General features: G+C 36.2%; 1 protein-coding gene and 1 long non-coding RNA gene across 9 annotated transcripts in view; one reads left to right on the forward strand and one right to left on the reverse strand.

Moving 5' to 3' along the window:
• pum (pumilio) overlaps positions 1-19,224 on the reverse strand; it is a 110,660-nt gene extending 91,436 nt beyond the window's left edge. For 2 of the 8 annotated variants that reach the window (XM_046624185.2, XM_046624184.2), the window contains exons 1-4: positions 17,596-18,352; positions 17,047-17,268; positions 16,755-16,883; positions 13,305-13,454 (exon numbers count right to left, since the gene is read on the reverse strand). In XM_046624185.2, the coding sequence (XP_046480141.1) occupies positions 13,305-13,454; positions 16,755-16,883; positions 17,047-17,268; positions 17,596-17,679 (585 nt within the window). In that variant the 5' untranslated portion in view covers positions 17,680-18,352. Of the gene's footprint in view, positions 1-8,082; positions 8,796-13,304; positions 13,455-16,754; positions 16,884-17,046; positions 17,269-17,595; positions 18,353-19,115 lie in introns of those variants that run through there. The other 6 variants (XM_046624190.2, XM_069135764.1, XM_046624187.2 and 3 more) reach the window with 5 other exon arrangements.
• On the forward strand, positions 18,686-20,407 carry LOC124217959 (uncharacterized). Its single transcript, XR_011177023.1, has 3 exons — positions 18,686-18,874; positions 18,979-19,522; positions 20,336-20,407. It is a non-coding gene; the product is annotated as an uncharacterized lncRNA (long non-coding RNA).
• Positions 20,408-20,446: the final 39 nt, after the last annotated feature.

Genomic DNA, 20,446 nt, shown 5'->3' on the forward strand with positions numbered 1-20,446 from the left:
TATATGGAAAAATTCATGAATTTGAAATTTTTCCAAAGAAAACCGTTAACTACCTTAAAAATATACATTATTAAAAAAAATCCCTATGGCTATTTTGTAGGATATTCAATGCTCTACAAAAAAGGTATCTCGTAAAATTTTCCTAAATGTAATGTATATCGCGTTGTTGGCGAAAAAATGAAGTCAGTTCTTAGCTGATAACGTGACAAGTTTTTGTATTGTGCAAATTATGACACCCCTGCAAACAATTATTTCGTGCAGTCGGGGGATCAGAGGAAATGCAAAGAACGACCCAAAGCTTGAAGTTCATGGAAATTATGCGCAAGCATACAAAACGGAAACCCTTAGAAGCCGAGAAAAGGGGAGATAAGGTCAGGGGGAGGTTTGTAGAGTGGGGAGAAAAAGAAACATAAATATTATACCAACGATTTTGCTTTATCGCTCTACCGCCTGTCTCACGTCGCAACTGCTTGGTGAATGTATACAGAGGTTCGCGTCATTATCATAGAGAAATACATTATATATGTACAGATATAACTGTTTAATGACAAACTAATGGATGTACTTTGAACTCTTTTCAGTTTCCGATTTTTCAAAATCCTAATTACTAACGTCAACAACTAACGACGGTGAGACTCGTTAACGATGTAATTGAATACAACGTATTAAACTTTATCTTATATCTATGCAATTATAACATTATCGGATATCACGATAATTTACATAGTAGGTCATTCAAGCGAAACTTTACAGATAATTCACTGAAAACAGTGAATAGGATGAAATGCGCTCCAATGAATGAAATCAAAAAAATTTGCTCCGTTCCACCATCTTGATGGAATTGAAAATGAAGGGGGGAAAAAAAAACCTCCCACACTTTTGTCATAAAGCATTATGTAATTTGGTATAATACCAGAGAAACTATTGGGATTATTTGGAACTTCGATTTTTCAACGAAAGATGAACAATTCTCATTATTGCAGCAAAATAAGATCGAAGTAAACAGGTATAATTATATCCTCATATACATATCTACATACAGTTGTATATATTGTATATTCAAGGATACGAAATATTGTAAAATAATACTGAACTCGATTAAATTGTAAGATATACAATTCTTGTTACGTAACGACGAAAATGATTGACTGTAAAGAAAAGGAGGAATCGTCTAATATTTCAATGCGATATTTTTTTTTTTCTCTTTTGTAAGCGGATAACGAGCGAAGCGGCAGGCATCGTTATACGTTGATTTTAATGATCGTGAAAATTTATGGACTGCAGAGTAGTCGTGAGTATAATATACAATATACATATGTATAAACACAGTATATAAACAAGAGAAGGCGTGTATTCATTTAAATAACAAAAAAATTTATGCTAATTTTAAGCCGTCCAGAAGAAAATTATGAGATTACGTTTTCATTTTTATTTTGTGATAATTATGAGCTCTGGGTATGAAAAATATTAAAATACATTGCAGATGAAACAAGAGGTTAAAAAAATTTCCTCGACATTTCTATTTTGAAGAAAATTCCCTGAAATGTTGGTTTTTTTCTGGATAATATATTCACTGAGAGCAAAAATTCGCAAGTTATTCGTTCTTGCGGGTAGAAAATGATATTCTTTTCTTTTACATTCAGAACTGTTCTTCATATACTTGGGCATTCTTACTTTGAAACAGTAAAACCGTGATAAAAACTTCTGATGAATTGTCACTGCTTCGTCACATGAAATATTCAATTTCTATCAAATTCCAGCGACTAATAATCAAACAAGAATATGATAAATTGAAAGATAAAAGTTAGAACACACCTCATACATATTTGTCTTGTATACCGAAAATGTTACCCAGCGCAACGATTATACCTCGTGTATAACCGAATATGTGTCGAACGGTAAACCGCGTCCAGCAGGGTCATTAACAGACAATACTAATATACGGTATTCAATTGTTTTCAAGCGAATAGGTTTTCACGTCACTGATATATATTTCTCGGTCTTTCAACGATGGAAACGGAGCTGCAGGCAAAGGAGAAAAAATGTTGAGTTAAAAACAATTGTGAAAAATCGTTGATAACTTCAAACTACGATCAAAGTAAAATTCCGGGATATCCTGTTCCGGGGAGTCGTAAATCAGAGGCGCTACATCTGCGGAACTTCGAGGACGGCAGCTGTAGGCCGAGAGAGACCCGACAGGAAAGAAGGCCGGGAAAGAAGTAAAGGAGGGGCCCGGGCGTGGCGAAGGGTCGGTCCTGAGGCTGGAAGGTACGGGAAGATAGTGACTCACGCGAATCGATATTCGGAGACATCGTTACAGCTGGTAGTTGATTTTCACTTACGTACAGTCGGTTGGAAATTATGTGGAAAAGAAAAAAACACGACAAAGTGTAAATTACCAGTTACCTTATACACAAGGCTCGTCATGTTGAATACAATGAAAGAAAAAGCCCTTGCGATTGGGAAAGAAAAGTTGAAACACCGGATTTCATGTGAGAAATTATACGATTGCTGCGTTTTTTATTTATTTTTTTTTGACCGCCAATCCGTTACACGTCGGCAAATTTCGATGAACAATGCGTTAGCTTTTTTCATACATCGATACACGATACAAATGAACGTAGAACAGATGTTTTCTTTAGCTTATTGGTTGATAGAAAAAATATCCGACACATGTACGACGGATGATAAACTACTGATTTTTTAATAAATACATCATTGCAGTTGCCTAAGATTTAAATCAGATGACTGTTCGCGAAGAATCCAATAACGAATAAAATTAACTATCGTATGTGAAACAGAATCGGACAAGCAACGCGGATGTATTTTCGATGAAAGATGATAGAATAACAACGCGTTATTTCTCTGAAGTTGTTAACAATATTCTAGGTCTTTGCATTTCAAATAAAGCGGTTTAGAATTTTTTCATACATCACAGGGACTTTTTTTCAACTTATTGTTAACCGAGACGTTTTCAACTTTTGTTAGAACCGATTTTTCAAACTGACTGTACGGCAGTCCCATACATCCTTAGATACGTCTAGCCCATGTAACGATGTGACCTCGGGTTCTAGCTCATGTCTATGCCGTACGTAGCATCGTCGGAAGAAAACCTCACTGCAATAATTAATGATCGAAATAATTCATTGCATGGGTGAATGAATTCATTTTTCAAAAATGCACCAACTCTGCAGTGCGGTTAAAACTTGTAATTCAAGTTTCATAGAAGCGAGACTTGCATGAAGAAAATGTTACGACTTAAAAAAAAAAAAAAAAAATCGGTTCGACGTTAATCGATGTGTGAGACAAAAAAAAAAATCATTCATTCTTGTAAATAAATCAGGAACAAATCGGACGATTTCGCTGAAAATTTTAATCAGTTGTAAGATGCGAAAGAACTACATCGATTGATGCAGAAATAATGAAAATTCGTTTATTCGTTGTTGTTCTAGTGTGAGAGTGATTATTTTAAAGAATTTCTCTACCGTTTCTTCGTTTCTTTTTTCACCGGTTTACATCACGATACATGCAATCACTTATGGTTTTCATTGAAAACCGCCGCGAAAAAATATCATTGAAAAGGTAATTGATCTGAGAAAGCCGAAAAATAGTAGGACGTTAGTTTGAAAATGAAATAAAAAGTTACACGTCGCTTTTGCCGGCTCATGGCTGAACGAAAGATCGACTGGAATAGTTTACCCGAGTTTCTTTTGCGCTCGTCGCAAAATGCATCGATAGAGAGAGATGTAAGCCGACGCTCGAGTGAATATTTTATGATAGACGATATAAAAACCTGAAAAAAAGAAAAAAAAAAAAAGAAAAAACATGTCTCGGAGAAAAAGAGACCGGCACGCGATCACTTCCAGATCAAAAAGGAGAAAATCCACAGTCTACGAACACCAGGGTTCAATGTCAATAGACTTTTAAGAATCGCAGGCAATACGGTCGGTCTAATAACAGTGAGAAAAACGTTACGAGGTCTACGCGATCTTGACAAACAGCTGCGGTCGTAGGCTACGTAGAACTTGGCCGAGTGCCACGTGAAACACTTCCGTTTTTAGCTTATCAAAGTCGAGAACGTTTGCGCAGATGAATAAGAATCCGGTTAGTAAAAGTGGTACAGAATTTCGATGGATAGATAGTAAAATAAGAAAGCATACAGATGCAATGCGAAGTATTGATGATAATGAAGTTAGTAACGTTACTGCGACGATGCATGTTCAGGAAAAATCGTTACTTCGCACCTTCGCTAATGTCTGAAATTTAGTAAACCATGACAAATAAACTATACTGATATTTTGCAAAGCCAACTGCTTGAAATTCATTCTAAAATTACACATTAATGTTTTTTTTCACAGATGTTTCGTTACGTTAACGTTACTAACTTCAGTCTCATAATTATTGTGGATAAGATTTTGTTCGCAAACGTAGGATTCGGCGAAATCTGATTTTTGATTTCTCATGTATATTAACAGATTATTATTTCAACGAAATTGTTAATATCTTTGGATCTCAATATAGTTCGTCGATCATCGGGTGGCAGCTGTATAGAAATTGAGAAAACAATTCTGTCGTCGTCAAATTTGAATTCAACCGGTTGGACTGACTTCAATTTGCATAATCAATGTCTTTAGATCTACAGAAAAGGATTTTTTCGCTACGAGTATTACAGGCAAAAAACTAAAAACTTCCGCATAAAAGCATTGTTCAACAAAATTTTCTCTTTGCATATCATACAGATTTATTCTCTAAACAGTTAAATAGCCCTAATGTTAATTGCCCTAAGAATACTGAACAATTTCGGTAGAAAACGAGCAGTGACCAAGATAAACCCAAAACACCAGAACTGAATAATTTGGAACTTTCTAATTCTAAGGCCTTTGCGGAAATTGTTAATATCTCAGTTAATGTTAGTCAGTTTTTCTCAGATTCATCTACGTCGCATAATAGGGATATTGTTTCATCGGTGTAAATAACATTACCAGAAATTCTCCAGACCAGTTTTTTGTTTTCTCCAATATTTTGATCGAGATTGTATGGCCCATCAATCCTTAAACCTTGAGTCAAGGGGGGGAATTGTAAAATGTGGTAAAATTCACTCAACATATTGTGGCGTCAGTAACTATTCGTTAATATCGACAAACCGATAATATATCTGATTGTGAATGTCTGTACCAACCACATTGGCTCATGAAAATGAAAATTTAGGATTAAAATAATAAAACTCGACCGATCTGGATATGAAGAGACAAGAAAGTCTCTCGACTATGGAAAGATAGAACGGACTTGGTGTATCCGGTTTGTGGACAGATATACAAGGTCATGATCGTCGGTCGGGTTTTACACTTTTCATTGATGTTTGTTTTTCAATCGTTTGGCTACGCGGTCCGAAGGGATGAACGAGACAATTCGTGGAAAAAATGCCCTGCCTTCCTACCACCATCGTCAATCTCTATCGGTAGCGAAACGAGGCCACGTTGAATGACCACCCAAACACTGCGCGTCGTAATCATTGCAATATTTCATTCTCGTTACGGCAGGAAATGTTTTACGCACCGTCCTCCGATCCTCGGTCAGTAAAAGTGACTCTTACTATTCGGAAGGACACGGATAGCGGTTTGCAGGGTTGCCAACCGTCGCGACATGCTCGCCAAATCTCGAGTCAAACTTGTTGCACGCACTGCACGAGACCATGTCTTGTTTCCTCGCATAAGGTGCTTCACCTTCGATCGAGTAAGAACTAAAAAATTATTGTTTTCGCAAACTACAACGATTTCTGGGAAGATGGAAAATTTCAAAGTTATTGAATTGTAGACAAAAATCTAGATAACGACGCTTAATTTCGAATCGTTGCTAAATTGTTCAAAATCTAGTAGCTTTGATAGATTTCACTCGTTTAAGTCAAAGACTTGCATTTTCTACATACAAGTCATTGAAACAGATTTCTTTCTACCATTTGTTGATCATAGTCGATATCTGTTAAATGTTGTAAAATTAAATATGTTTAACGATGGCAACGTGATAATAAAAAAATGTTTCGGTAAATTTGCAGAAAATATTCTTTCAAATATACTTAAGGATTATAGAATGAAATCGAATTTATTAATTCGAAATTAAACATTCATACTTATGGTTTAGTTTATAAATCCCGTATTTTCTATTTCGTTATTGTGAAACATATCGTCCATCTTATAGTAATTTAATAAATACTCAATGTGGAAATATCTCGTATCAACATTAATAAAAAGTACCAATTTTAATGTCAACACTCTCTTTATAAAGGGAAAGCTTCCTTGAGATTGATTCAAACTTCAAAAAAAAAGTGAGAACAAGATTCACATGTCAACAACTTTGAGGGATCTTATAATTGTGCAATTTGGAAGAATTGTGAAAAAATTACCTCTTTCCAAGCTCCCCAATCGTTCATAAAAACCATCGATTGTCATAAATGGCGAATTTACGCTTCATAAAGAAAATATATGCCAAAGTTACGAGAAAAACTACGTAGAATAATTTTTGTAAAATACAGTTGAAAGCAAAACAAATCTTGATTGATGAAAATCGGTTAGTCAATACGCTTTAAAATATTATAAAAATTGTCTAAACCAGGCAAGGCCGTCAAAGCTTATTGCAGTAGCTAGGTTCTTCTACTTCGAATAAACTGGCACATTTTTTCATCTTCTCTCAGTTAATCGAGGATAATTATTTAATTAAGTTCAACTCGTTCAACTTAAATTGTTACCTCTTGAATTTTCAACCCATAGATCCGCGATACCGGTCGAAATAAGAGGAACTGTTTCAGCGCGGAATGATTTGCAAAAATGAAAAATGTGAAAAACCAAAAATCATCCCCCGGATAGATTCGTGTGAACGCGACTCGAATGTAAACAACGAACTCTCGCCCCCGCATCGCATCTGCGTGTAGTATGCCCGGCTCTGTGCGACTAGCGACTGTAGATACCTAATTGTGAATCAAAGCTTCGTTCCCTGTTGGAACGTGCAAAAGGGAGGAGTCCATTTGTAAACACGTTCGACTATCGTATAGCTAGAATTGTACGTCGATTGTGTGCTACGGAGATTTACTTCGGTGTTAATATATCTTTGTAATTAATTCATTGTTATCATGATTTTTTTCTCGAAGCACGTGCTACGAATTTCGATGTTTGACGACGACCTCCCCCCCTTGCCACCCCCGTGACAAATACACAGCACACGATGCGACGACGAGACGCGAGAAGAGTAAGAGAAAATCAATGCACGTTCGGCGAGTACTCATTTAGTAAGCCTTATACATATACGGTTATACAATGATAATGATAATGATAATAACGATAGCAATAAATTTATCCCAGGAGCAAACGTGCGGGAATAATACGTGTCGTTGCGTATTGTCAATTGATACCCCTACGCCAATATCAGGTATACCCACATACACTATATACATATGCTCTGTGCATAAACGTATCGTCGGACGCGCAATAGAAAGTCTATAATAGAATCTCGATGTGATATACATGTTGCACGTTAGGTAGAAAGACCAGATCAGCGTAACAAAACGATAATCGGTTTACGAATCCAACACGTGTCAATTGCTATAGCGAAGAGAATTATATCGAAATCCAGTCTTCGTGGCTTGTTTCATGTGTATTGTAATTTGTGTTTTTCGTGAAATCGATAGGCAAAGCCCGCGCGTTCCGGGTGTAAATAAGCGGGTATATGTATATCTCAGTGAGGAGCCGGTTGTGACATCGACCGGTGGCAAACTGGGAAGAAGGTGGTTCGAATTGACGGTTTCGAGGATTTCTTGAAGCGAAACGAACATGACCCACACCGGCTGCGATGACAGAGATGATTCATTGACGCTTCGCTACGAAGGAACTAGGCAAACTCGAACGGCTCGAAAAGCGACTCTCGTCTCGTCAGCCGCGCAGTCGGCAAACGGCGCGGCGCACGATTCGTTCGATCGATGGTGTATAATTTGGGGGGATGTGTTTTTTTTGTCGGTAAAAAAATAAAAGTATGATTTGAGGATAAAAAAACAAACAAAAGAGGGAAACGATTCATCGGCGTTTGGATAGGTACCATGTCGGCGGCGCCGAAGTCTTTCATGTCGCAGTAGAGAAAAAGGTCCCCCGGTGGCTTCATCCAGTCGCCTGTGCTGTTCGCGCCCTGCAGGCCGTAACCGACACCGAAACTCTCCACCGTTTTTCTATGTTATACGTTCGCGAAGCGACGGCGAGACTCCTCGTCGCTGCTGTTGTTTATTCGCTGACCAACGCGAAGCGCGATTCGTTTGTTTATCCGAATCGTTCTTTTGGTAAAAGAAGCAAAAATTCTATTCTGTCTCTTCTTCTCTCTCCTCCTCCTCTTACTTTCCTGTATCGCTATACAGGCGGCGAGGAACACGAGGCTGGCTAGGTTGCGTCAACTCGATCACCAGCAGCAGCAACGACGCGGCGTCGAGCCGTCAGCGTATTTTTTCTTTCCCTGCCTCTCTCGCTCCGGCGTTCGCCTACCGTGTATCTCTCTCTCCCTTCCCGAAGCGTCTGTCAAACACACAACTTACTGAGGGCAACACACGCAGAGCGGCACAACCGACCACGGGCAGCACAAAACTTTAATTTTAAACACTTTTTACACTAATATACAGCCAACTTTTTACACGATCACTCGCGGTCACCTTATATCTCGCTGTTCACAACAGTTTCAACATCGCGAACGGTTACATATCGCGCTAAAACCCTTTAGCGTCAATCCTCGAATTCACCTTGCCGGCCTGCCCCGCTCGAGACTCTCGAGACTCGGAGACTGCTTTGCGAAACAAAGAACGACGCTCTGCAGCAGCGACGCCAACCGGCGCTTCCGTCAACCAAAAACCCAATCCACCACGCTCGTGTTAATATTTCACACACAGCTCCGGCTTTTTCTCGCACCTTCGTTTGGCTCTTGCCTACCTCATCTGCTCATTTATGTCGATATATATTATACAGACAACAATATTCGCATCGTCGGAACCCGATACGATTTTGCTTTTTAAATCAATTCATTAAATTCACAATTCACCTGTAATCGTCCAATACTTTAAATTCCAATTCGAACGATCATTCGTGTTAAAATTTTATCGGCATAACGAATGTGCGTGTACATGTTGAACCGCAGCCACGTTCACACCGGGTGATTTTCCGTGACATGAGAATAACTCGTATAATACAAACTTAGAATTCTACCTACAATATAGTACGTTATTATTATTATTATTATATACGGACGATTTTTAAATTTTCTCTTAATAATAAGTATATTTTCAGTCGATATTAATATTCTTTATTCAAGTCGTTCGTTAGCTTTCTTATAAGCATGGCGAATGAGCGTGTGTTACAAACCGCGGCTATATTCGCGCATAGGTTGGATTTTTCACGATGTGAGAGAACTACTTTTCGGATACTTTCGCATCTTTTCTAAAATTTATTCTTATTATTTGTAATAAGTCTATGTCAGGCCATTGTTAATACCCTAAAATCAATTGGTTCGTTAACGTGTGATCGGCATATCGAATGTTTACGTACACAAAAACTTTACATTTTTATCGCATCGCAAGCATCATAACAACTTAACAATAAGATTAAAATATACCATTTAGTTTTGTAGTACCGTTTCTGAACCCATACCATACCAACCATATTCATCACACAATCGAGCAAATTTTTTTCAATGATAATAGATATTTTTATCCCTCATCAACACTTCACTCTTGCCTACCAACTTTCTAAATTCAAATTCAAACAATAAGTAGTTAATGTTTCGATATTGTACATAGTCATATTTTTTACCGACCGAGTTATATGTCACTTACGTAATCTGTCTATTATCAGAACCTATGCATGATAACTGGTAGAAATTATAGCTAGTGCAATTTTACATGCAATATTTACGCAATAATAATGGCAACAAATGTATTCCTGTAATTGAATTATCAGTAATTACAGGAATTACTTTTCGGCAGCTATTCTAGCATGAACCAGCAAATGTTTTATATATTTTTGTCAAGAACTGCATGTAGAATTACGCTGCTGTGGTATTCTCATATCAATGATGCGGTATAGACTCTGGTAATAAACAAAACAAGTGACATTTTACTCGTTCGGTAAAGAAGGACTACCGTATCTCCTTTGGGGACGCATTTCCGAATGGAAATGTTTCCAAACACCGTGACGATGTTTGCAGCACGTGGAAAGTAGAAATGACTGTTTTTGGTTTTTACTGATGAGGTCGTCGTTTCATCGCATAATTTTTAGGATAAGACTTCGTCGTTTTCGTAGCATTACTACGGTGATAATTAAATTTAAAGTAAAATGTGTGCAGTTTCGAGCATAAACGGTACGCGTATCTGGTAATAAGTGTGAGGGGATAAAATAAAAGTATAAATCCGATTTTCACACGGAATTTTGCACTCCCGTAGAGTGAAGGTCACTGCCTCGAGCTCGGTTTTAGCTTGCCAAATGGTTAAATTATGGCCTTGACATCGATTGGCAGGAACCCCAAAACGGCACGTATCCTTGCAAACGCCCATGAGTAATTCTTTTTCTTTTCTTTAATGGCTTTCGCCTTCTTACGTTCCGAAATCATCACGGACGGCATCGTTTATCGAAAACCCGCCCTTAGGCCGCGTTTACATTTCGCTTACCGCGGTAAGCGGCACCACGCCGGCTAAAATGGACGGAAAACAATCACGTATATATAACAGACGGTTTATCGCACTTTCAGAAGTTCCTAATACTATTGTATTCAATTAAAGAAAGTAAAGTGGGACTATTTGAAACAATTTTTTCAACTATATGAATAGAGTAAATGGCGATGACATTTGTTAGAAAATACAACCCAAAGTTTATAGTGATCAATTTTCTGACCATGACATTCTGTAAGCGGTGCAAAAAACTGAAAAATCAAAGCTTCAGCTCTATTAAGTTTAGTTCTAGCAATTGCAGGTTGAATGATACCTCACTTAGTTCGTAAAACCATTCTCTCGGAATTGGTTTCGTGACGTAGATTTTTAATGTTTACATACAGGTTGCAAAAAAAAAAAAAAAAAGCGAAATTTACTATTTAAAACCTGTATTGACTCGAGTCTTCATTCATTGTCAATTGACTCAGAAACTCGATGAAAAATTTATTGAAGACTATGTATTTATTTAGAATGAAGTTCCGATTAATAAATTGAACTATAATTTACGACAGTTGACCAAATAACATGCAGTCGATAACCGGGCTTTGTAAAATTAAGGCTTGCGACTTCAGTATTTTCAATACCTTAGAAGATACAGTTGTATTAAAATTAAACCACATTTTCTGTAACAATACGTATACTTCATTTTTTTTTTTTTTTTTCTTATTTCACCCTTCGACTATATAAACTATCCTGCGAGAAAGGTAAAAAATTATGCAGCTTTGACCAATTCTTGAAAAACATGACCAATCGAAAATTTCCTAACATGAGAATTGTTAGTAACTGTCTACTTGCTGTTGAAACGAACAAATTCTTGTAAACGCGTAAGTACATACGCAGGTACATGAAACACGACAGCCCGCGTTTCCTCAAGCATCGCGAAATGAATAATTGCTCACGGTTGTACGTGCAGCGCCTGACGCGCGTTATTATACAACGTCATGTTCATGCAAAAATAGAGCGAGAGAGGTAGAGATAGAGAGATTAGTGAATTACAATAAGAAAAAATAATAGCGAGAACAACAGTAAAAACATAAAAAAAAAAAAAAAGAGCATTGTGGTTCATCCAGAAGAGACAGATTCGTGGGCGATTTATAAGATGTGGGCTTTTCGAGCGTGGGTATTCCTGCACACGCAATATACGTAATACACGTACGCGCGAACGCAATTTAATTCGTTTTATTATCATATAGGGAATGATTTGTTCAGAGAAATAAGGCAATAGAGATGAAAAAATGAATGAATTTTTATCGGCCGCATTGTCGTGGACAAAATTATCATCACATGTTAAATGTATATTAATTATGATCGACGTACGCAAAACTCGGCAATTGCTATAGGGGACTCATTGAATGAGACTTATGAATGGTAGCTGTAAACACATCTAAAGTCAGAGAATAAACAGAACGTAAAATAAAAACTTTCATACTACTTTTTGCACAGTTATATTCTGCGAGTGTTTGAAGAGTGTAATTACTCAATGTAAGAAGAACTGTTTACATCGAGGGCATCTAGTAAGTTTGCAAAATTTAAGTATATTTTCTTTGGACAGGTTGATTTTCTGAATTTTAGATGATTCCAGACTCGCAAAATAGAGATTTTTCTTAAAAATGCATACACGTTAACTTTAGTTTGCAAACTTGAACCTCATTTATAGAATCGCGCGTGTAGACGAGAAGAAATAACGTAATTCGTGGGTTGGAAAACGTTTCTGATGTAAAAACACACACGCGCACGTGGACAGTTATACAACAATGCCAAATGTTGATGTAAACGTTCAGTTATTTTAAGGTCTGTACGGAATGCGTATTTCTTGCTAGCGAGCTAATTCCACCAAAAATATTCTGGGGTTGATAAAAGAAAACAAGAATTATTAAGAATAGAAAAATTCAAATATACCGCAAACATAAACATGCAATTTATACTGCGATCGTTTTTATTGTCTGTTAAAGCAGTGAATGTGGTTGTAATGGAACTTTAGCGTTCGCTGCTACAAGATTTTAATAATTACACACATATAAGGAAAAGTGAACGACTATTTATAAAACTTACGCAACTTAGAAGAGTTGCTCAGTAATAGTAATAGTAGTAAACAGTAATTATAAAAGAGAATGTGTAAATAGAAAACATTTACGGTGTACAAAAATATAACATCTACCGTCAAAAACTTTATTGAGTTTAATTTTTGCCCAAGATTAAATTTAAAAAAACTTTTCCAAGACTTTCTCCAAGTATTATTCACTCCTTTCAATAACTCCAAGAATAGAGGAATATCAATTTATATCGTATATTATTATCTCGTCATTGTTAAGCCAATCTTTTAGCTGGATTTACTGAAATTTGTGGAAATCATCGACACTCTTCCCACTGCATTATCCACCTTAATAATTTAATCCTAATCGAAAGGCAAGTGGAATCATATTCATTTATATCTAGTAACAGATTAGAATCATCTAGAGCGTCATTAGTTGTTCTGAATATTTGGTCTATCATTGCCAAGTAATAATTCAGAAGTATAAACAAGTATGTTCATCGCAGGTGCTACGGCCTGAAATACGATATTTAAAATGACAAAACTTACCTGGCCATTTCTGAATTGCTGTTGCTGTTGCTGTTGTTGTTGCTGCTGTTGCTGTTGCTGCTGCTGCTGGTGATGATACAGAGCAACCTGATGCTGCGGCGCCATCTGATTGTTCAGATATACTAAATGCTCCGCCCCTGGACCACCACTCTGAAAAAATACCAAACCAAATCATGAAAATTGAGTTTACTTGGTGGAAATCAACACTTAGTCTTAGGAAAGTGAAAAAGTCACTTCCTCTATGTTAGGAATAACTAAAACTCAGTTTAGGAACGAGATTCACCGGACACTCATTATTGTGAATAGAATTCAATAGATTTCTAATTGGTAAACTTTCATCAACAAGATCGTGAAATGAAATCTGCAAAGTGATTTTCTTTTTGACAGCCTTCATTTCATATCGTGCAAGAATCTTTGCAAATCTTAACTCTTTAAGAATGTATTTGCATTGAAATTATCGAGGCTGACAATTGCTCAGAAGTAGCATAAGTAGTCACAGTTTAAGTGTTATTGCCAAGTAACTTTTTTTTAATTCAACATAATAAGAAGATAATGATAATGCATACACAGCCTACGAGATGTTACATTTCGAAAGAACTGGTGCGTATCAAACGAATATTGTCAATAATACAGTGTCTTAAGTTTTTAAGTATCTACAGTTTTGATCGATGAAGCTGGTCTGAAAAGTCAAGTTGTCCCTAATACTAAATTTACTAAGAAACGAATATCAGTTAATACAATAATGAGCCTCGAGTTGAGACGTTTTTTTGCCAATTTCTTTCCATCAATTACATTACAAATCCATCGATTTGTACTGAATTTTGAGAAGACCGTCGTACACAGTAAAAGAAGCTTTGATAACTAGGTTGATATAAGCTTGATATGATTTTTTCGTTTAAATGAACATTCTAAACTTAAAGCACATAGTTAATTCAACAGGAACTTGTTAATATTTTAGTGACGACTTCAGTTTTCAATCACGATTGATCGATTAAGACTTCAGATACATTACGTTCCAAAGTGTAGTGTAAAAATGTGTGAATGTAAAACGATCCAAGAGGTGAGACCAGGATACTGTGTGATATAGATATGTGAAGATTTAGAAACATATTCAAGAGTAAGATGTTAATTTTTGAGAAATCTTCGTCACTTGCAGCAATTTGAAATAGACAGGAGAAAAAAGCGTAAAAAGCAACAGCACATAGAATTATGTTCACAATTACAATTTCTGCGAAGAAAATATATTTCTCTTTAGTAGTGTATGCAAAAATAATTCTTAAAAATATTAGATGTGATCGAATGAGAGAAAGAAAAAAAAACAAACACACCGCAGATTCATTTGCAACAGTACTACATAATTATAAAATATGAAAGTTAGTTGATCCATCAAAATTTCAAACATATGGCAAAAACATAACTTTCAGTCATTTCTACTGTTCGTTAGTGCATTGAAGATCGATGCTTCACGTACTAGAGATTATCGCAAATAATTCAACTATATGATTTTCTATTTTGTTACATTTGGTCTTCAATGGTGGAAAAATAATTCTTTAAAAATTTCTCAACAAGGAAGTTGCGATCAATTTGCTACAAATCTTAAATCTTACACATCAAATTTTCATATTAAAAACATGTAGAAATCAAAATACATAACTTTACACTCAGACTCAATTTGAAAGGAGATTTAATCCGTACACTAAACAATCACTCCTATCTTTCCGGACTGAATTCAATTACGAGAGGCATCAAATTTGAATTTAATTTGAAAACAGTGGCAAACCAACATATTAAATTGCATTACAAAGTTTTTCTGCATTTCACTTACACGGAACATCAGTTCATCATCAGAACATTAAACATGCCGACTCATGATTGTTATTATCTATGTTGAAATACATTTATTCGACACGTGCCTAAAGTTTTGATTGATTAGACTTCATCAAAAAGAGTTGAGGAATAAACAATTAGATCGATGCAGAATTTTGTGTTAATTTAACTATTTCATACACTTGACATACGGATACCAGGATTTTATTCATTCATCAAAAATTTATTAGCAAAATAGTATCCGCGCTAAATTGAATTTTCGATCAAGTCGATTGGAACTTCAAGCACATGATTCGATACAGGTATAAGTTAGAAACAAGCCAGCAAAATAATAAGAAATGCATCTAAATAAAACGTACTTGAGGCTTTGATACACTAATGAGAAAATAAATTGTGAGTGTGCAAGGGGTTTGAGGAACAGAAAAGAATATAGTTCAGTAAAAAGAAATAAATAGTATTCAACAATTACTGTTTTCTGCTATTCTAATTGCTAATGATATCGCTATTTGTTCAATACTATGATCTTCAACTAGAGCGTTGATTAAACACGGCAAAAGGTTTTTTGCAGGAAATATAGGCCAAAAGAATTTTTCAAGTACATATAAATTTAAAATGAGGTCCATTCTGGAAATCGTACTTCGTCTAAAAGGTAAAACGTATTCCCGAAAAATGAATACTCATTAATTATATTTTGGAATATTTGTTAGTCGAGTAGCAAACTGCTAACCAATGGAAACTTTGCTATGCAGAAAAAAGAATTGACTTGTTCAGAGGTTTATTTAGAAACTACTTATTAAATATTATTTACGTCTACAGAGTACATGTTGTCGACATTTTGGGAGTTACATCAAGTGTGCCTTCGAATTGATTCAGCACTAACTAACTTATACAGACGACATTACGAATATGCGTAAATCGATGTTGAATTCTGTTTTATGGTAAAACATACTGTTTTGCACTATTACAGAACTCTCTTTAACGTGCTTGAGGACAAAAGGGAGAAACATGTTAGTAAAATACACGCAAAATTGACAAGCCATTAAAAATGTTCAAAATATTGAAATATAATTTGTGCAACAAAGTACTGGGTCTTAATTTAACATCGAAAATAAAAAATATAGCATGTAGTCTTCAAATCAAAAAGTTACTTGCACAGCAAAAGATAAATCAAAAACTTCAATTTTAAAAGATAATTCAAGAAGCAGTTGGGTATGAAACCAAAAGTTCAGATTCAAAGTAGTTACTTGTTTTTCGGTAATGAATTTTGTTTCATACGTAGCTACGTAGAAGGTTTTGCTAGGAATCTATGTCTGTGGCTGTTCAAGTAAAAACGTCTGACGTACGTTTTGAAACTTTCTGTACTTTTTAATCAAGTTTTTCAAGGCATGTATATGATGTGGTTTAAATCATGGAATCTTCAATATTATACTGTCTGTCAAAGGGCAGTCTCATTCCTCCTGGTTTCATACGTTTCAACCCAATAACAATTCAAACTGTAATTATAAATAGCTGAAAAACATAATGAATCGTGACGAATGCTACTGTTACTGTTGGCGATAAAAATAGAATTGCACGATGGTATTAATAATATTATATCATGTATATACTGTAAACAATGTTAACCTTCAGTTGCATGGTGTGCAACTCGTAGGGTAGATGAACATTGTTCATGGTTTGCAAGCCAAGCTGCTGAGGTTGGCTTTGTTGAGGTATGCCTAGTTTAGTCATTGGATACTTCCACTTGTCATGGTTCTGAAAAAATTTCAAAAATGTAATCTGAACATTATAGAAATAGTTCATTTACATCTCGATCATATTTTTTTCTTCAATTGAATAATAAAATCACATCATCAAAAATTGCAAATCATTCATTTTATTGTGAACAATTTTTAGAGACTTTTGTTTCATTTCTCACATTATCGATAATGGCATCGTCGGCAAGGGCCCAAGCCCTGGCTGGCTGCTTAGTTTGATAGCTCGAAGTCTGAGGAATGAAGTCCTGTTCTGTTGGTCTCTGGAAAACGTAACCAACGGTCGCATCATCTTGAGTTCTGCCGATACCCATTTGGGCGATTTGTCCAGATTGTATACGAACCCCATCGCCACCTGCCATAATTTGAGCGCATTGTTCTGCCTCCTGGACAATAAAAACGACAAAATAAATGGCCAGTATAAAAACGAAATAGATATTAAAAATAATGCCATCTTAGGAATATTTTCTGTAATATCATAACGATATTGTTGAAGCGTACAAAATATTATTTACAACTATATAAACAGACGCGAAAGAAGAAAAATGAAAAATTTACCGGGTTATTGACATTCAGGAATTACGATTTAAGAAGAGTTGGACGGAGAAAAAGAAGGAGCGATGGGAAAAGGTAGCGAAACGGCGACGCATAAGTGTTTGGAAAATTATGGGGATCTTAATTAATAATTATTTATAATGTGTGTGTGTACGAACGGTGGGTATGTGGCCGTTGGCAGAGGGGTGATGCAGCTGCATGGGGGGTGCCGGTTCGCCCCCGCCTCCGGGTAGCCACTTCATAGTCTTGTCAAACACTTTACACGTTGAATAATCACACTTATCAACACCGAAATAGAGTATAGATAGGCCGCGATAACGATGACTTAATTTAAAAGCATTATTTTCGCGGCTGGCATGACATTTCTATGCACGGAGGGGTACAGCGGCAGCAGGCAACCAACCAGCAATGGCAGCCCGGACGAATTTTTGACAACACGAAAACACAAAGAGATTTTTGAGAGTTTGACTCTTACAAACTATATTCACTATTTATAGCATCCCTCGAGGTCTTCAGGGTAGAACAAACACGGTTGTGGATTATTATCTGGGTATAATTATCGCGGGATCGGATAAAACAGTTCCGGGATTCGTTGGATAGACGCTATACGCGGAAATCCGCAACTCACAAGCAAGATTTTCCACGGTTTCTTTTATCGATTCACCCTGACTTTATCGTAAAACTAAAACTAGATACACTATTCACAAGTATTTACAATAACGCCGAAGGTTTCGGCACGCGTGATACGGCATTCGCGTGCGAGGATGCACGGCGATTTTAGCCAGATCTTCTGTCGGTCTCTTCTCGGCTAGAAACGGCGGCTGCCAACTGCCGACATTTTTGTTTTTTACCACTGCGCACGCGCAGCCATGTCGCAATGCACTTCGGGATCCAATCCAAATACTGCGCGCGAATCGACACAGACTCTTTGCTCGATCAAATTGATGTTTGAATTTTTTTCGAAACAAACCATTAGGTAACGAGACGAAATATTATTCATCATTACGCTCTGTTGAAATCTTGGATATTTCTTACTTACCAGGCTTCGTGCGAAAGCCTGCACGGTATGCTACATTCGAGTACAAAACCGGTTCAGGAAAGAAAAAAAAAACAACAATTCACATCTTTCAACCTGGTTTACAGACTTGATCAAGGTGAACGCTGAGCACTGTATCTGAAATCAAACAATTTTTTCAGTTTCAAAATCCGTCACAGTAAACCAGTTTGTCAACCGAACGATGGATTAAAAATGGCGTTTTATTCCAGTAAACTAACAACAACAGACAATTTCATTTTCCCGACAGTAAAAATTAGACCCAGAAGTATAATGGAATAAAAATTCTGGCACCCATATCCACATTTCTCTATTTTCTGATACCTTGCCACAAGCGTGACAGCAGTAACAAGTTTATAAAAATTGCACGTCAAGAAATGACGGTTTGTAATAGCCTTGCTTAACAATCTAGACACCGAATTTTTAGATTTTTTATTCAGACACACTTTCATTCCTAATTCCTTTCACAAAGATTACTTAATTTTAGGTATAATTAATGTTACCGTTTGTTGACTTCTGTTGTCGAAACACTACAATGAGGGGAGTGCGACTTTGCAACAAGCCTTGCAAACTACAGGGCTTTAGTCTAATGATATTCAAAATTGAGGTTTTCTTTCAATTTACCTGTGCGTATTCACAATGAGAAACTGATTGTGTGATGGGCGAGGATGAAGACATTGGGAAGTAATAAATAATCCATTCCGTTCTTTGCATCACGTTACACAAGGGTATATTTCATAACTTTCTGTACTGGTGTTCAGCAGGGTTTAGCCAAGGTGATCCAACGTTTGGCTCATCAGCCAATCGGAATAATTTGATGTATTGGTATTATGGTTATTTCCCAAACCAACCTCAAGCAGTCTGTTAAATGATTTAGGCAGCTGACATCAAGTTCATCTGCAAGAATCGTCAATCAAAAATCGTTACCTTCACCTATTACATTATCTTATTCTTCACTTTGTATCGTTAGCAATTCACACTCAATAATAACAAAATGTTCAATTGAAAATTAATCAACTAAGCATCTACAGGTATGTCCGATATTTGAACTTATAATTTGACATGAAAATTTTACCGACTTGACCTTTGAAAATATCGTTTAAAAATATGTAGTTTTCTTGACGAATCGTAAATGAAACATCGGCATTATTAAAAGAACATTAATTTGAAAAATTTCGATGAGGTTCCGACTATTCAAAATCTACGAATAACTTTTTTCGTTTGCAGATTTGATTTTGCTGAGCCACATAATTCAGTGCATTTCAATTCATAACGTTTTGTTTATTGTATTTTTTTATGATAGATATGTCAGGCAACCCATAAATGGTATGGATGTATATGAAAAAACGTCAATTGTGAATTAGACGTTTCCTCGTAGCTGGGTTTCAGGTGAAAATGAAAGTATGCAGAATTGCAAATTAGTTCTCCCATATCGTCAAGCGTATTGAAAGTCTGACTGTAAAAAGTGATAATCCTATCAGTCTTCGGGCATACTCAACTAGCCTTTTCGCGATGTATACTTAGGTAAAATTATTCAACAGACTGCATAATATAAATATATATCATTACAAAATATCACTGAAGGAAAGAAATCAATATTGCAGATTGTTAACGACTTAAATCAGAAAATCGATGCAACACGACACTGTAAACTAGTTTGCAGTTTTAATGTGTGATCGATGTTGGTTGCTTTATAGTTCTCGAAATTAATTTCATCGATGTAGATAACATCTCGGTCATTCAAGGGCCAGGTCTGAGAATACCTGTTGCTTTTTAGTACTTATAAAAAAAGCATGCTCTTACTAAATATGGAAAAAATTTAACTATAATAATTCTTTCCATAGCGCTGGAGTTACAGCAGCAAGTAGCAGTATAGCGTGATACTTGACACTTTGACGGATATGGAGAGACAATGACCATCGCTACCCAATGGCTCAGCTCCATATGATGCGAAA

Source organism: Neodiprion pinetum, chromosome 4 (genome assembly GCF_021155775.2).
Source record: "Neodiprion pinetum isolate iyNeoPine1 chromosome 4, iyNeoPine1.2, whole genome shotgun sequence".
Taxonomy (NCBI): Eukaryota; Metazoa; Arthropoda; class Insecta; order Hymenoptera; family Diprionidae; genus Neodiprion; species Neodiprion pinetum.